The 14,198-nt window shown below is 40.3% G+C and overlaps 1 protein-coding gene across 2 annotated transcripts in view; it reads right to left on the bottom strand.

Moving 5' to 3' along the window:
• Positions 1-14,198, bottom strand: part of parga (poly (ADP-ribose) glycohydrolase a) — a 178,697-nt gene that overhangs the window by 82,149 nt on the left and 82,350 nt on the right. For both annotated transcript variants that reach the window (XM_078530846.1, XM_078530845.1), the window contains exon 9: positions 10,086-10,243. In XM_078530846.1, the coding sequence (XP_078386972.1) occupies positions 10,086-10,243 (158 nt within the window). The remainder of the gene's footprint in view (positions 1-10,085; positions 10,244-14,198) is intronic.

Genomic DNA, 14,198 nt, shown 5'->3' on the forward strand with positions numbered 1-14,198 from the left:
ACACAGCCTTGCTTGACCCCGGTCTGAACGTGGATTGGGTCTGTAGTGGATCCATTGGGTCTGGATCATGGCTTACATGTCATTGTGGAGCAGGCGGAGGACGATGACAAACTCTTGGGGCAAACGAAACGGAGGAGAATGCTCCATAATCCTTCGCGGTTGACAGTGTCAAAGGCTTTTGTGAGTTCAAAGGTGGCCATGTACAAGGGTTGGTGACGTTCCTTGCATTTCCCTTGCAGTTGCTGCACGTAAAGATCATGTCCGTTGTGCCCCTTATGGGCGGGATCTGCATTGCGACTCTGGGAAGAGCTCTTCAGCTACAGGGAGAAGGCAACTGAGGAGGATTCTTGCGATGATCTTCCCTGTGGCCGACACCAGGGAGATTACTCTATAGTTACAGCAGTCAGACTTTTCACCTTTCTTGATAATGGGCATGATTACGGTGCTTCCGTGATCTCCTGGCATTCTCTCCTCCTTCCAGATAAGGGAGATGAGGCCATGTATTTGCACCAATAGTGTTTCTCCACCATGCTTTAGTGCATCGCTGGGGATTCCATCCACTCCTGATGCCTTGTTGCTCTTTAGCTGTCGAACGACCTTTTCTACCTTGTGCCGAGTTGGGGTTGTGCTGAGATGGTGGCGGGTAGCATGCTGCGCGATGGAATCAAGGACACTCACGTTGAAGACAGAGTCTCCGTTAAGATCATCTTTGACGTGCTCCTTCCAGCGGGCGCTGACTGCCTCTCTGTCCTTGATGAGCACCTCTCTGTTCTTAGCCAGCAGTGGAGTGGGGCCTTGGGTGCTTGGGCCGTAGGTAGTCTTGATTGCGCTAGAGAAACCTCACGCGTCATGGTTGTCGGCTAACTGTTGGATCTCCTGTGCTTTCTCCACCCACTATCTGTTCTTTAGGTCACTGGCTTTTTGCTGGACCTCAGCCTTCAGCTGTCTGTAGGGCTGCTTACTTGCTCTCGAGTGGGGTTACTGTTTCAGGTTCAGAAATGCATTGCGCTTGCGGCTTACCAGCTCTTGGATCTCCTGGTCCTTCTCATCGAAACAGTCTTGGTGTTCCTGGTAAGTGACCACGCGTCTCTTCACAGGTGCTGATGATGGAGGCCTTGAGGGCAGACCAGGTGCTGTGGACACTCCGCATCTCTGGGTCACTGGGAGTTGCCAGGTTGCAAATGCTGCGCTGGCTGAATAGGGCTCTCTTATCAGGGTACCATTGGTATTGGATTTCCCTAGGCCATCTCTGCCGATTACATCTCCCCAGAGGTCTGTATCCTTCCTAACTCTGGCGCTGAAGTCACCAAAGAGGATCAGCTTATCGTCCGTTGGGACTTGGGCCAGGGATCATTCGAGGCTGGAGTAAAATCCCTCTTTGGATTTGTCAGTAGCGTCCAGTGTATGCGTTGAGGACTGTAGTGCATTGGTTCTGGGCTAGTGTGAGCCAAAGGGTCATGAGGCGCTCGTTTATCCCGCAAGGGGTGTCTTTGAGACAGCCAATTAGTTTGTTTTTAATGGCGGAGCCAACCCTGTGGAGGTGGCGATCTTCTACTGGTTTCCCTTTCCAGAAGGTGTAACTGCTACCTTGTTCCTTGAGCTGGCCTTCCGTGCCCGCCGAGTCTCACTTAGGGCAGCAACGTCAATGTCAAAATGTCTGAGCTCCCAGGCAATGATAGCAGTACCCCATTCTGATCTGTCACTGTTGGGATTATCCAGGAGGGCCCTTACGTTCCAGTTCCCATTTTAAGGGGGTGGAAGTTGCATCTGTGAGAGTTCTTTTAACTTGGGGTGGCCATTGCACACCAGCTACCACACGGGCTTCACAGAGCAAGACCTTGCTCCAGCGGCAAGGGGGTCCGAGACGACAGGAGACCAGGCTCCACTGTGTGGACCTAGGACATACAGACACACATACCCTTACTGCACTCTTTTCTCCTTCCCACAGGACCTCTCTCCCTGGGATTCATAGAGCAGTGGCAGCTTCACGATCTCTCTGTTGGCCCAGGCTGCACAGAGCCAGGCAGTAACCACCAGATGGTGATTTCTGCCTCCTGGTCCTCACCCACTCTTCTGGGTGGTGATTCCTGTCTCCGGGCTTTCTTTTCACCTGCTCTCCTCGGTAATGGTTACTGCCTCTGGGTCCTGACACGCTCTGGCTCTCCACTGCTGGCTGCCTCTCCACTTGCGCTGTTTTCACACTCCCAACTGCCTCTCCTTTCCTAGGCTGGTACTCTCGTGCTGCACTGAGGGAGTGCTGTACTTTTACAGGAGCTGTCTGCCGTCTCAGGTGGATGTTGCCCATTACCTGTCATTATTATCGAATAATAGACTAACAAAGCCCCACATCCAGAGTCACCAGAACCTGCAGCCTGGAACTGGGATTGGGAGAAACAATATAACACTCAGTAATGTCCAATCCAGCCCCATTGCCAGGATAGTGAAAGAGTTTAGAAACACTCACCAACACGAGTCCAGTGAAACATCCAGGAGGAAAAGGGGGAGCGAGCAGCGGCTGTGCCTTCCCCAGACCTCTCGCTCAAATAAGATTACATGGTGCAAGGGATAAGATATTAGCATGGATAATGGATTGGCTAGCTAACAGGAAGCAGGAAGGGGGGGATAAAAGTTTTTTTCCCCCCGAGTTGGCAAGCTGCAACGAATGGAGTGCCACAGAGATCAGTGCTGGGGCCTCAATTATTTACAATCTACATCCATGGTTTGGATGAAGGGATGGTAGCTAAATTTGCAGTTGACATCAAGATAGGTAGGAAAATACGTTGTGAAGAGGAAGTAGAGAGTCTGCCAAGGGATATAGATAGGTTAAGTGAGTGGGGGAAAAAAAATTGGCAAATGGAGTATAATATGGGAAAACGGGAACTTGGCAGGAAGAATAAAAAAGCAGTATACTATTTAAATGGAGAGAGATTGCAGAAGTCGATGGTACAGAGGGATCGGGCTATCCTGGGTACATGAATCGCAAGAAGTTAGTATGCAGGTACAGCAAGTGGTTAGGAAGGCAAATGGAATGTTGGCATTTATTGCAAGGGGAATATAAAAATATAGAGAAGTTTTACTGCAGCTGTACAGGGTCTTGGTGAGACCACATCTGGAATACTGTGTACAGTTTGAGTCTCCATGTTTGAAAAAGTATAATTGCATTAAAAGCAGTACAGAGAAGGTTCACTCGACTCATTCCTGGGATGAGGGTCTTATCTTATGAAGAAAAGTTGGGCTTATACCCATTGGAGTTTGGAAGAATGAGGGGGATCTTATTTAAGCATATAATATTCTGAGGGCATCTGATAGAGTAGATAACAGGAGGATGCTTCTACTTATGGGAGAAGCTAGAACCAGGGGACACAGTTTAAGAATAAGAGGTCTACTGGTTAGGATGGAGATAAGGAGAATTTTTTTCTTTCAGAGGGTGGTTACTCTGTGGAATTCTCTTCCCCAGAAAGCTGTGGAGGCTGGATCATTGAATTTATTCAAGGCAGATGAGACAGATTTTTGATAGACAAGGGAGTCAAAAGTTATGGGGGGGCAGACATCAAAGTGCAGTTGAGACCACAACCATATCAGCCATGATATTATTGAATGGTGGAGCAGGCTCAAAGGGCTGAATGGCCTACCCCTGCTTCTAATGTCCTATGTTCCAGTTACACTTTTACAATATGCTGTCATATACAAATAAAATTGAGACATCATAATGAAATTTATTTCTCAAAATAAAACTAATCTACCAAAATCACAAGTACCAGAATGTGCTGATTCATTGCCTCATACTAACATTCTCATGAGATCCTAACAGTAGCTCCTTTATAATTTTTTTTTGCTGAGGCAAATGGAAATTGTATTCAGGTATACATTTTTACAGCTTATCAACTAGCATTAATTTTGAACCAAATCCTGATGCAGATTTATTAAACAAAAATTACATTCAAAATGCCGGCCTTAAAACAATGGCTCATCATTGGCAGTCATGTACTCAATCACTCAGACCCTATGATCTGGAATTCTAAGTTCCTCTGCCTCTACATCATCCTCCCCTCCTTTAAGATCCTCATTGAAACTCATCTCTTTCACTAAACTTTGAATCATCTCTCTTAATCTGTTTATTTGGCTCTGCATTTTTCCTTTTTTAATGTCTTTGTGGGGACGTCTTGTGGCACAGTATCTACCTTTGAGCCAGAAGCTCCGGGTCGGAATGCCACCCCAGGACTTGAAGGTCAAGGAAGGTGTGTTCATAACATGGCCAAATAGGCTGAGTATCAACCGGCAAATCCTTCCAACATACGCAAATGGCAACGGGCGGTAAAAATCGGAGAGATTCCTTGTCAGCCATGTGATGGAAAAAATGTTGGAGCCTCTACCATCACTATCCATAGCTCCAGATTACAGTGAATAGCCTTTTGACATTTTTCTATATTAAAAGTGGCATATAAAAACAAGCTACTGTACTTTAAAAAAAAATCAATTGTCTGAAAATGTCTCTTTCAGATAGCCACAGCAAAGTTATTCACCTTAGAGCAGTTAAGACAGTATGGATATCAGGAAATCTGCTGCGATTCTGAAATGTGATCATTATATGATCTATTATAGGCGCTATCAGTACTTAAAGCTGTGATCACTTATTTGATAAATGTGAAATGTGAATTATAAAATTTCAATTAATGTAATGGAGTTCATCTTGTTGATTAATTTTAAGAGTGTGCAGCTTGATCCTCATTTTCAAGGCCCTGAACCCCAACTTTTTTCCAAATGCAAACTGAAGCCAACAAAAAAAAAGTTACAAGATTAATACTAACATATAGTAAATCATGCTGCTCAACATCTTTTAGGGATGAACTGATGCCCTTCCAATACCTAAACAAAAGAGTAAAACCAGTATATTGTTAAAGCATATAATTTTATCAATTTTCAATGTCTCATGACACACTACAAAAAGCACTAGTTTTCTTTGTAAAAGTCTTGGCACATGGTGAATCTGCAACTTACCAATAATTGAGTTTAACATTTAGCAAGTGTCATGCTCTCAGTTAAAATTCTAACTGCTAGCAGGGAAGCTCTGCACCTGTGTCTAAATACACATGGGCGCTTTTTTGGGCTGGAGCATTGCAGCTGAAGCTAGGCAGTAGAAATTATATGTCTGGCTAAAACTTATACTGCCAGTCTCATACTGGTAGTTGCAGAATAAATGCACCCTTAACGACAGGTTGGTTCAGTGACTACAGCCCATCTATTTATGAAAAGACAGGGAGCATCTGTATATGAAAGACAGGAAGCTAAGGAAACTGTTTTTGAACACTTTGGTGTGCCTTCAACAAGAATTATATTAAGACATTACTCTGCTGTCCTCTAACTATGTTAGATTAATTGAATTGGATAATTTACTCTTAAGAATCACCAGATGATGCTCATTACTGCCATAATTTATGTTGTTTACCGTAATGCGTCTTTTATAATCACTTTATAATACTAAATCAAATTGAAAGTCATTCTGAACATAACATGTTTAATTACCTTTTTTAGGCAACCATGAGCGGAAATGTCTTATGAATGGAATACTCATACTTATTCCTTTGTTCCTCATTCATAAGAGAACTTTATTTGCCTCTTCTGGAATACCACAAAGACATCTTTTCTTAATGATTACAAACTATTCATACACAAAATATACTTCAACACAGATTTGCAAGTATTTCCCTTTACAACTTGACTTTAGTATTAATGCTATTCCATCAGGAATTTAAGTAATATTGAAAATTATGAGTGTTTTTAAAAGGGGTTAAGTGTGCTGCAATACAACATGGTTATATCATGAAATGTACTGTAACAGATGCTGCAGCCAAAAACAACTAATCACATATTTTCTGAACAGCACAAAAAGTTTGACATTCTAAGGTTCAACACTAATGGTTACAATGCTTCTACCTACTGCTCTCCAATACTATAGGCTTGATATTTTTGCTGCTTATGTGTCTTGAAAAGAAAGTCTGCATGTTTAAACTGATTTTAAATAAAGCATAGCACATTATGACTGTCAGCTTCTGCAATTTCCACTTTTTGCTCCAAAAAGCTTTTAGGAAGTGTCTCAAAAATTATTAACCCTGTGATCAGTTTTGAAATCTTACAATATGTACGCTTTGATTTTTTATAGTTGTATAATCCTCTGATAAATTAACTTTTTAAATCTAACAACCCTTATAATTCATCAGATTGGTCATATCCATTGTAGGAAGAGGTGTGTTATAAGTTTCTAGAATATTTATGGAATTATTTTCACTCTTAGTGCAAGGAAGAATTGACATTTGTATAGCACCTTATCATACCCATCAGGTTATTTCCTAAGCACTTCATACCCAACTAACTGTTTTTGAAGCCCAGTCACTATTATTTCTTAGGCACAGTGGTTAGGTCATGCAATGCACTAACAAACTTCTTACTTCTTCATCCAAGAAATTCAGATGTACTGAAGATTCACAAGTTAACATGTAAGTCAACAGGGAAAATAAATGGGTAGATAAACAGGATATTTTCCATCAGCGTGCTTCACTGTATGTATGTTTGGATCTGGTGCTAAGGATTGTGTAGCTGCTTGTCTTACTATGGATACTGTTATATTCACAACTATGGTCACTTTTTATATTTGCAATCAGATTGGAATGGAGAGCTCCAGTTGAAGAGCTGGTTGCAGCAGAAGACAGCTTCGCTGGATGGCTTTCTTCTGAGCTCTCATTTTCGATGCTATGGCTCAAATTATTTAAACTCTGAGTTAAGGTTGCTTATCTCAACAATATGGACAGAAAACTGCAATACACCTGAGAGCATATTGAGAAACATGCATTGTGAAAAGAAATATCGATAGGTTTAATTGTTCAAAAATATTTCAAACATTTGAAGGTTTTCAGGAACAGCATCAGTGGATCTCTTGTGGCATTCTGTACTGCTATTTAGAAGGTAAACTGTTTCATAATTATGGAAATATAGCAAGCACATGCAGCACATAACACATTAATCAGGGAACATGTCTTGATTTGGCCATTTTCTTTTCCAGAAATGGCTTGGAAATAAGAAATTTTAAAATGTGTTTTATTAAAAAAACAAGATGCTTTCCTAAAAGAGATTGGCTTCTCCACACAGCCCTGTAGGTAGTTTTGTATTTGGTGCAATTAAATGTTAACTATAATGTAAAATGGGAAGTTGTTTCTCTCCGAGCCCTATAACAATAGACAATTCATAAGCCATGTTTGGTTATTCAGAAAGACATTTTGTACCTTGATGTTAGAATCCTCTTTTATTGTAGCGACGCCTTTGAAAGAATCAGAACAGAGGCAACAAAAGCCATTGGGCAGCAAAAAGTTGAAAAAGCAATGAGTTGCTGTCATGATGGTTGGGCAGAATACAGAGATTGTCCTTTTATGTTGAACTAGCACTTACATGTTCTTTATTTTTCTAACAATACAGACTGCATCAAGAGACTCTAATCAATCTCATTGTTCTGTGTTTTTCTATCTACACTGAAATAAAAGTATCTTACAATTTAAACCAAATATTGCCTCACCCAGAGCCCACTCTTCTGAAGGTAAACAGTTAAATACACATGCAGAAGATACGGAATTCCAGCCCCAATCACAAGGAGTTTCACTGTTGCATCTAGGTTTCCGACTAACCAGGTGGATGGAGTGCAGCGCAAGTCAAATGTCAAAAAAGTTGGCATCAGACCATTTAAGGGAGAAATTGGCATTATACCAGAGATGATAGCTACAGTAGGCCTAAATCCTGTCAGATATCTAGGTCTTAACAACATGTGCTTAATAGCCTTAAAAGAAGAAAGTGGTCGATAGCTCAGGTGAAGCGTGCTTAATTTGGCAAGTGATATTAAGCTACAAGGTCTGGGTGGGTCAGAACGAAAATCTTGTCTTCCACCAAATCAATTAGCTGGATTTTACCATGGACTTGGGGACCTGAGCTTGCACTTGCCAGCAACGCAATCTTTAGGCAGGCGGCCTCCTAACTGGTTGCCTCTGAACTCACCGTCCTGTTAAGGGCAGTGGGTGGGCTCCCGAGGCTGCAGGCCCAGTCAGAGGACCAGCAGTTCTGGAGCCTTGACAGCCCCATCAGGAGAGGTGAGTGCTGCTGATACAGGTCAGAGACGGCAAAGGTATCTCAACTTGGAAGTGTTGATACAAGGCAAAAGTTATGAGGATGAAAGCTGTTGGGTATCTCGGAGTGGAGGGGAAAACCTACCGGAGGAACAGTTTGAGCTACAAGAGCGGCCTTTCCAGAGCTCCTTGTGTCACTGGAGCATGGAGCCTTGGGCTCCATGAACCCCTGGGCTGCTGCCTCCACTGAACTGGTGGCCTCTGCATGCTGTGGAGGGCCACTCTGCCAGCCACAAAATGCTTGCAAGGCCACAAAATCACCCCAAATTTGGGCCTAACCATCTTAATTAGCTGCCTATCTCCATGGATCAGGCAGCTAATCATATTCTCAGTCCACGACAAGGAAGTTCCCCAGCAGCAGGAGTGTGTTGCGGAGATGCCCCAACATGGTTCCCTTCTATTTTCCCAATCATCCTCCTCCCCAGCCCCCAAGCACGCTCAACACAGGAAAATGAGGAACAATGACTCCTTGTGAGGGAACTCCGCGAGTAGGCACACCCTGAGGTCAATCAGGGACTAATTGCTTTAACACCTATGTATTGAAATGAGTGGAATTAAAAAAAACTTATTTACAAATGGATTAGTTATGATTGGTTGGCATTTCATAAGCTAAGCTAGTCAGGTGCACAATATGCACCTTTCACATATAAGCAATACTCCTTTTAAAATTTAATTGTTGTGTGTGGGCAGTATTTGTCAGTGTGCAGTCCCTTTAACTATTTTGTTTCTCAGAGAACAAGGTTTACGCAACAACTTTCAGGCTACTGCACACTCCCACAGCACAATGGGAACAATGTAAGATGGACTACATATTTATAACAAAGCTTACGTATTGTACACAAAATTTTTGAAAAATCTACAACCTCTTACATAAATCATACATGAATATAGATAAGTTACAAAAGCAAGCTAACCCCTGAAGATCTTCAACATTCAAACTATTTATTCCAAAATAACATTACAAAAACGTTAGCTGGATAACAGAATTGACCTACTACACAAAAATCAAATCATCCCCAAACATGATCTACCCCTCCAATCATCCCATCATGTTCAAGCCATGTAAAAAAAAATCAGTTTCTATCCTAATATGCATATTAGCAATCCAGCATATACAGTTGTTTGTCGATAGCACAGTAAGGCCACCTAGCCAACAGGGCACTGGTCACCTCCAAATTTATCATAAAACTTAATGAGTAAATACCCAAACCAGCATATTGGATTACGTAATATTCCACAACAGTTCAATAAAATCAAATAATCACCAAAAACCCTGCCTGCTCCATGTGCTTTGAACATATGCTATTTACACTCGATCTCAACAATAAACTTTCCCTTGTCAGCCATTCTTTCTTTTCCTGTCCCCTCTTTCTGTTTCCCTACTACACAATTTCTTAAGCAAAGATAATGAGTCCAAGATCATTTTCCAGATAGTCACAGATACTTTCTTTTATCTAACTACAGGACCAAGCAGTTGCATAACTACAGTGAAATAGTTGGCTACTACAACCCAAGCATGCCTCCCTTGCTCTAGTGAAGCACATGACTTTCAAGTGGCAGTTCTCCAAGGTAACATACAAAACAAAATACTGCGAATGTTGACAATATGAAATAAAAACAAATTGCTCAGGTCAGGCAGCACCTGTGGAGAAAGAAGCAGAGTTAATGCTTCAGGTCGATGACGTTTCATTAGCTACCTGACCATGCTGAGTGCTATAAAATGGATGACTGTAACTTCACACACCAAAGTAAGGCAGCTTCAAAAATTACTGAAGCACAGTTCGCCATAAATGCAAAATTTTAACAGAAAACACCCAACAAATTAAAGTAATGTTGACTCTCACTTTGAGAAACGGCACTGTAAAACCTATGTGGTGCGCAATTAAAGAACTACTGCAGTAGAGGAATTTTTGTACTTACTTCTTAAAGTTTATGTCTGGGAAGTTAAAGTATTCGGATTTTCCTTTGTTATTGCGTCGAGGAAATGTGCAAAAGAAGGCATTGGCCAGAAGGCATGCTATTTGTTCTTGTGACATTGTGATGGAGTGATTCATCTTCTGTTTTAGCAGCGGTATCGGCTGGCATGGAAGGAGGCAAGACAAAGGTAATTAGTTTAGCAAACAAAGAAGCAAAATTACATTTACCAAATTATAGTATATATATCAATTTAGGGCCACTGCTACGCTCTACAAGCAGCCTTGTGGCAGTAGTCTCATTTATCTCAATTGATCGGAAAATGTTATTATTCAAGGTATTACCGATTCTCAATGTCTTAAACAGTCTCAAAACAACCTCAAGGAAAAAATAGATTGGCTCCTGCCCAATATTTTGTACAAGGGACACAATAGAACCTGGATACTTTTGTCTGGAATAAGGGAGGAGGCATTTCTTGTTGTTCTTAATTTGCACTGACCCACTGTATTTAAAAATGCTTTAAATTATAATTATGCCCTTAGTTAATTTTTAAAAAAAAGCTATTTTATCCAGATAGATTTTGCGTTCCAATGCTGGGCTGTGCATTTGCACTGAGTTTTGTATGGACTTCTTACCTTATATAGGTAAAACTGAAATATTATTTTTCAAGCAGAATTTTAGTTCCCATTTCTATATTTTGAAGTGGAGCTTTAACTATGAGATTAACTAGAAGTTATACGTTTTGATTTCGAATCATAGAATCATGGAATGGTTACAGCACAGAAGGAGACCATTTGGTCAAACATGTTTGTGCCAGCTCTCTGCAAGAACAATTCAGTCCCACTCCTCCACCTTTTCCCTGTAGCTCTAAATTTTCTCATTTTAGATAATCATCCAATATCCTTTTAAAAGCTATGGTTGAATCTATCTCCACCACACTCTCAAGCAATGCATTACAGATCCTCAGCACTCGCTGCATAAAAAGATCTTTCCTCATGTCACCTCTGCTTCTTTTGCCATTCACATTAATTCGGTGCCCTCTGGTTCTTGACCCTTCTGCCACAGGGAACAGTTTCTCTCTGTCCACACCCCTCATGATTTTGAGCACCTCTTTGGTCTAGAATCTTGTCTGGAGGGCAGCAAATTACATAATGTCCATTGGCATCCTAGCCTTTCTCTCTATGCAGTCCACATCAACAACAACTTGCTTTTATATAGCACCTTTAACATAATAAAACATCCGAAGGTACTTTACAAAAGTCATACCAAACAAAATTGGACATTGAACCACAGAAAGGGATAATAGATCAGGTGAAGCTAGATTTTAAGGAACATCTTAAAAAGGGATGGGAGAGAAGGGGAAGTTTATTTAAAGAAAAAAAAAAGGTCACTTGGCATTTTTTTTTTCACAGAAGCAGATTTACAACCACAATCCAGAGCTATTTTGCTTTTACTTTTACAAATAATTAGCTTTTTTATCGCAATGATCTGGATTTTCTGTTTTGTACCGCTTTTGGGGATTTAGTTCGATGACAGAGCCTATAGGGGAGGGATTGTAATTTATGTAATAGACTATCTTTTTACTTTGAAATTGGGCTTGAGAATATTTCCTGCCCATATGGCGTGCACTTTGGTAGTTTCAAATGAACAGGGATTGTTTTGCTGACAATGAGCAACCACCCTCAGAGAAACTGCGAGGGCTGACAGCACACAAAACATGCTGCTTTGCTGAGACAGACATCCTTTTCGATCAACGATCAGCTCCTGGGCGCAAAATTCAATAAAGTTATGGTATGAATATATCCCATTCACCCAACGCTTGTATAAATGGCAAGCCTTCCACAGTAGAAATCTCACAAAACGTGCCTGTTTTTTGACCATACAAATTTACTTATTGCAAAATTACAATTTTTGCACATGCTGTAGAAATCAATAAGTCAAAATCTTAACCTTTGATGGTTTAAGTAAAAGAGTTGTTGCTACAAATGTTCAAAAACATGAAATATTTTGTGACACCAAAACAGAAAACAAATTCCACAAGTACAGTTCAACATGATGTGGAACAAAAGTTTTTGGAATTAGGGTGTTATCATCTCATGGTTTCATCAGTAATTTAAAACTGAAGCATCCAAACTTTCCCATGTGCTTTTGTTTCCAGCTTCTTGTTACGTGAATATCCAACTGTGAATTGCTTTGGATTCTGGCAGACTTCTTTCAGAATCAGTTGGAATCAAACTGTTGATCAATTTCCAGATTTGGTTTCCCAGCTGCTGATATTTTCATAGTGAACAGATGATTACACATTTACTTAAACTGTTCCAAACTGGGATGGAGCTAGGATGCTTCAGGTTCCAAATATAAATAGCTATCAGTGCCTTATGAATGTTATACTTGCGATTTTAAAATAATTTAGATCAGATTGGTATACTTGCGATTTTCTTTTCATACTTTTATATCTACTTACATAATTAGTTTTGCATTGTGCCTTCTTTCATTAGCTTCAAACTTTAAAAAACTACTTCTGGCCTCATAAGATTGTCATCAACTACAGCTAATAATATTGCAAGCACACAAATGTCAGGTTGATAGGTTGAATGTAAAAATCGAACTAAATTCAAGAGCAAATACTAATTACAATTAATTGAACTTGTATTTATATCCTTTGAGGATGCTTAACTAATTTCAAAGTAACTTATTTTCATGCCGCAGTATGGATCAGATGACTGCTCATTAATTACTCTAAATATATGTACTTTATATAAATACAGCTTATGTTGCCAACTAAAAACTTGGTAATATTTATCACAGTAAGCCTGTGACAAACAATATTTATTCTAATAGGAATACTTGATGTTTTCAATTCTATTATACAATAAGTCACATTAATCCATCAGAAATATTAAAAGTCAATGATCTCAGTCAGAAAGCTGGTTAGACATTTCATACACACACCTCATTAAAATTCAACTAATGGTGGTGGGAGAAACAGAGAAAGATTTTAGGATTACCAGCACTCAGGCAAACAAATGATTTTCTCATACATTTCCACAATAAAATTAATGGTCTATTGAATGGGCCCTAGTTAATAGTTCTTAGTCTGAAAGTTCCTACATTATATTGTGGCTGCTGGCAATATCCAAACCTATATAAACTTCCCTTCATCTCCAAGTAGTATAGGAGGGAATGAAAAAAGTTAATATGGGAAGCAAAGAGAGGTTATGAGAAAAGATTAGGAGGCAACATTAAATTGAACCCTAAGACATTTCATAAACATAAATAATGCCAGCAGTTAGGTAAGGAAAAAGTTGAGCCTATTAAGGACCCAAAGGGAAATCTCATGTAGAGGCAAAGGTCATGACAAATTACTAAATGAGGGCTTTGCAGATCTTTACGAAGGAAGCAAATGATGTGAAGGTTATCTGAAAATCAATGTAATCTGCAACACTCTCTGCACTTGAGTGTCAGCCTGGATATGGGCTCATTAGCTCTGATATATAGTTTAACCCGTAATCTTCTGACCAAGAAACAAGAATTCCCACCAACTAAGCACAGCTACTAGTTAGATACAGACTTCCCAGGAAGGGGGAAAAGAACACCAAAAATTCTTTTACTAAACCATGGTGCAGTGAGCCCTACTGTGTGAAGCTCAGGCGTGGTTCTCAGGTGAGGACATCCTAACATTGGACCATTTTGCTTGCCAAGGTTGAATCTATTTGAATACTGTTAAAGAGCAAAGCCACTAGGAGTCTGGAATAAGCTGAAGTCAGAAATGATTGTGCTTGTTCTGGGACAGAGTTCAGAACAGGTCACATGGTGCCCTTCATTTCTCCAATTCGCCTTAAATTAAAAAGACAGTCCTAAGATATAACAATCTTATAAACTTTGTATTTGTAACAACTCATTAATGTCCACATAAAGTCCTTGGCCATCACCAACGGATTCCAATCAGGTCTGAATAATTAGCAGCATCTTTACTGATCCACATTTAGTCATTCAATTTTCTGTCTTATTAAACTGCACAAGCATGAAGAAACCACTGCAGCGGCTCCTGGTGCCCCAAATCTGGATTCTGCCATTTATCTCAGAAACAGCTTCACAATCATGCTGAATAAAAACAGC

Source organism: Cetorhinus maximus, chromosome 27, assembly GCF_964194155.1.
Source record: "Cetorhinus maximus chromosome 27, sCetMax3.hap1.1, whole genome shotgun sequence".
Lineage (NCBI taxonomy): Eukaryota > Metazoa > Chordata > Chondrichthyes > Lamniformes > Cetorhinidae > Cetorhinus > Cetorhinus maximus.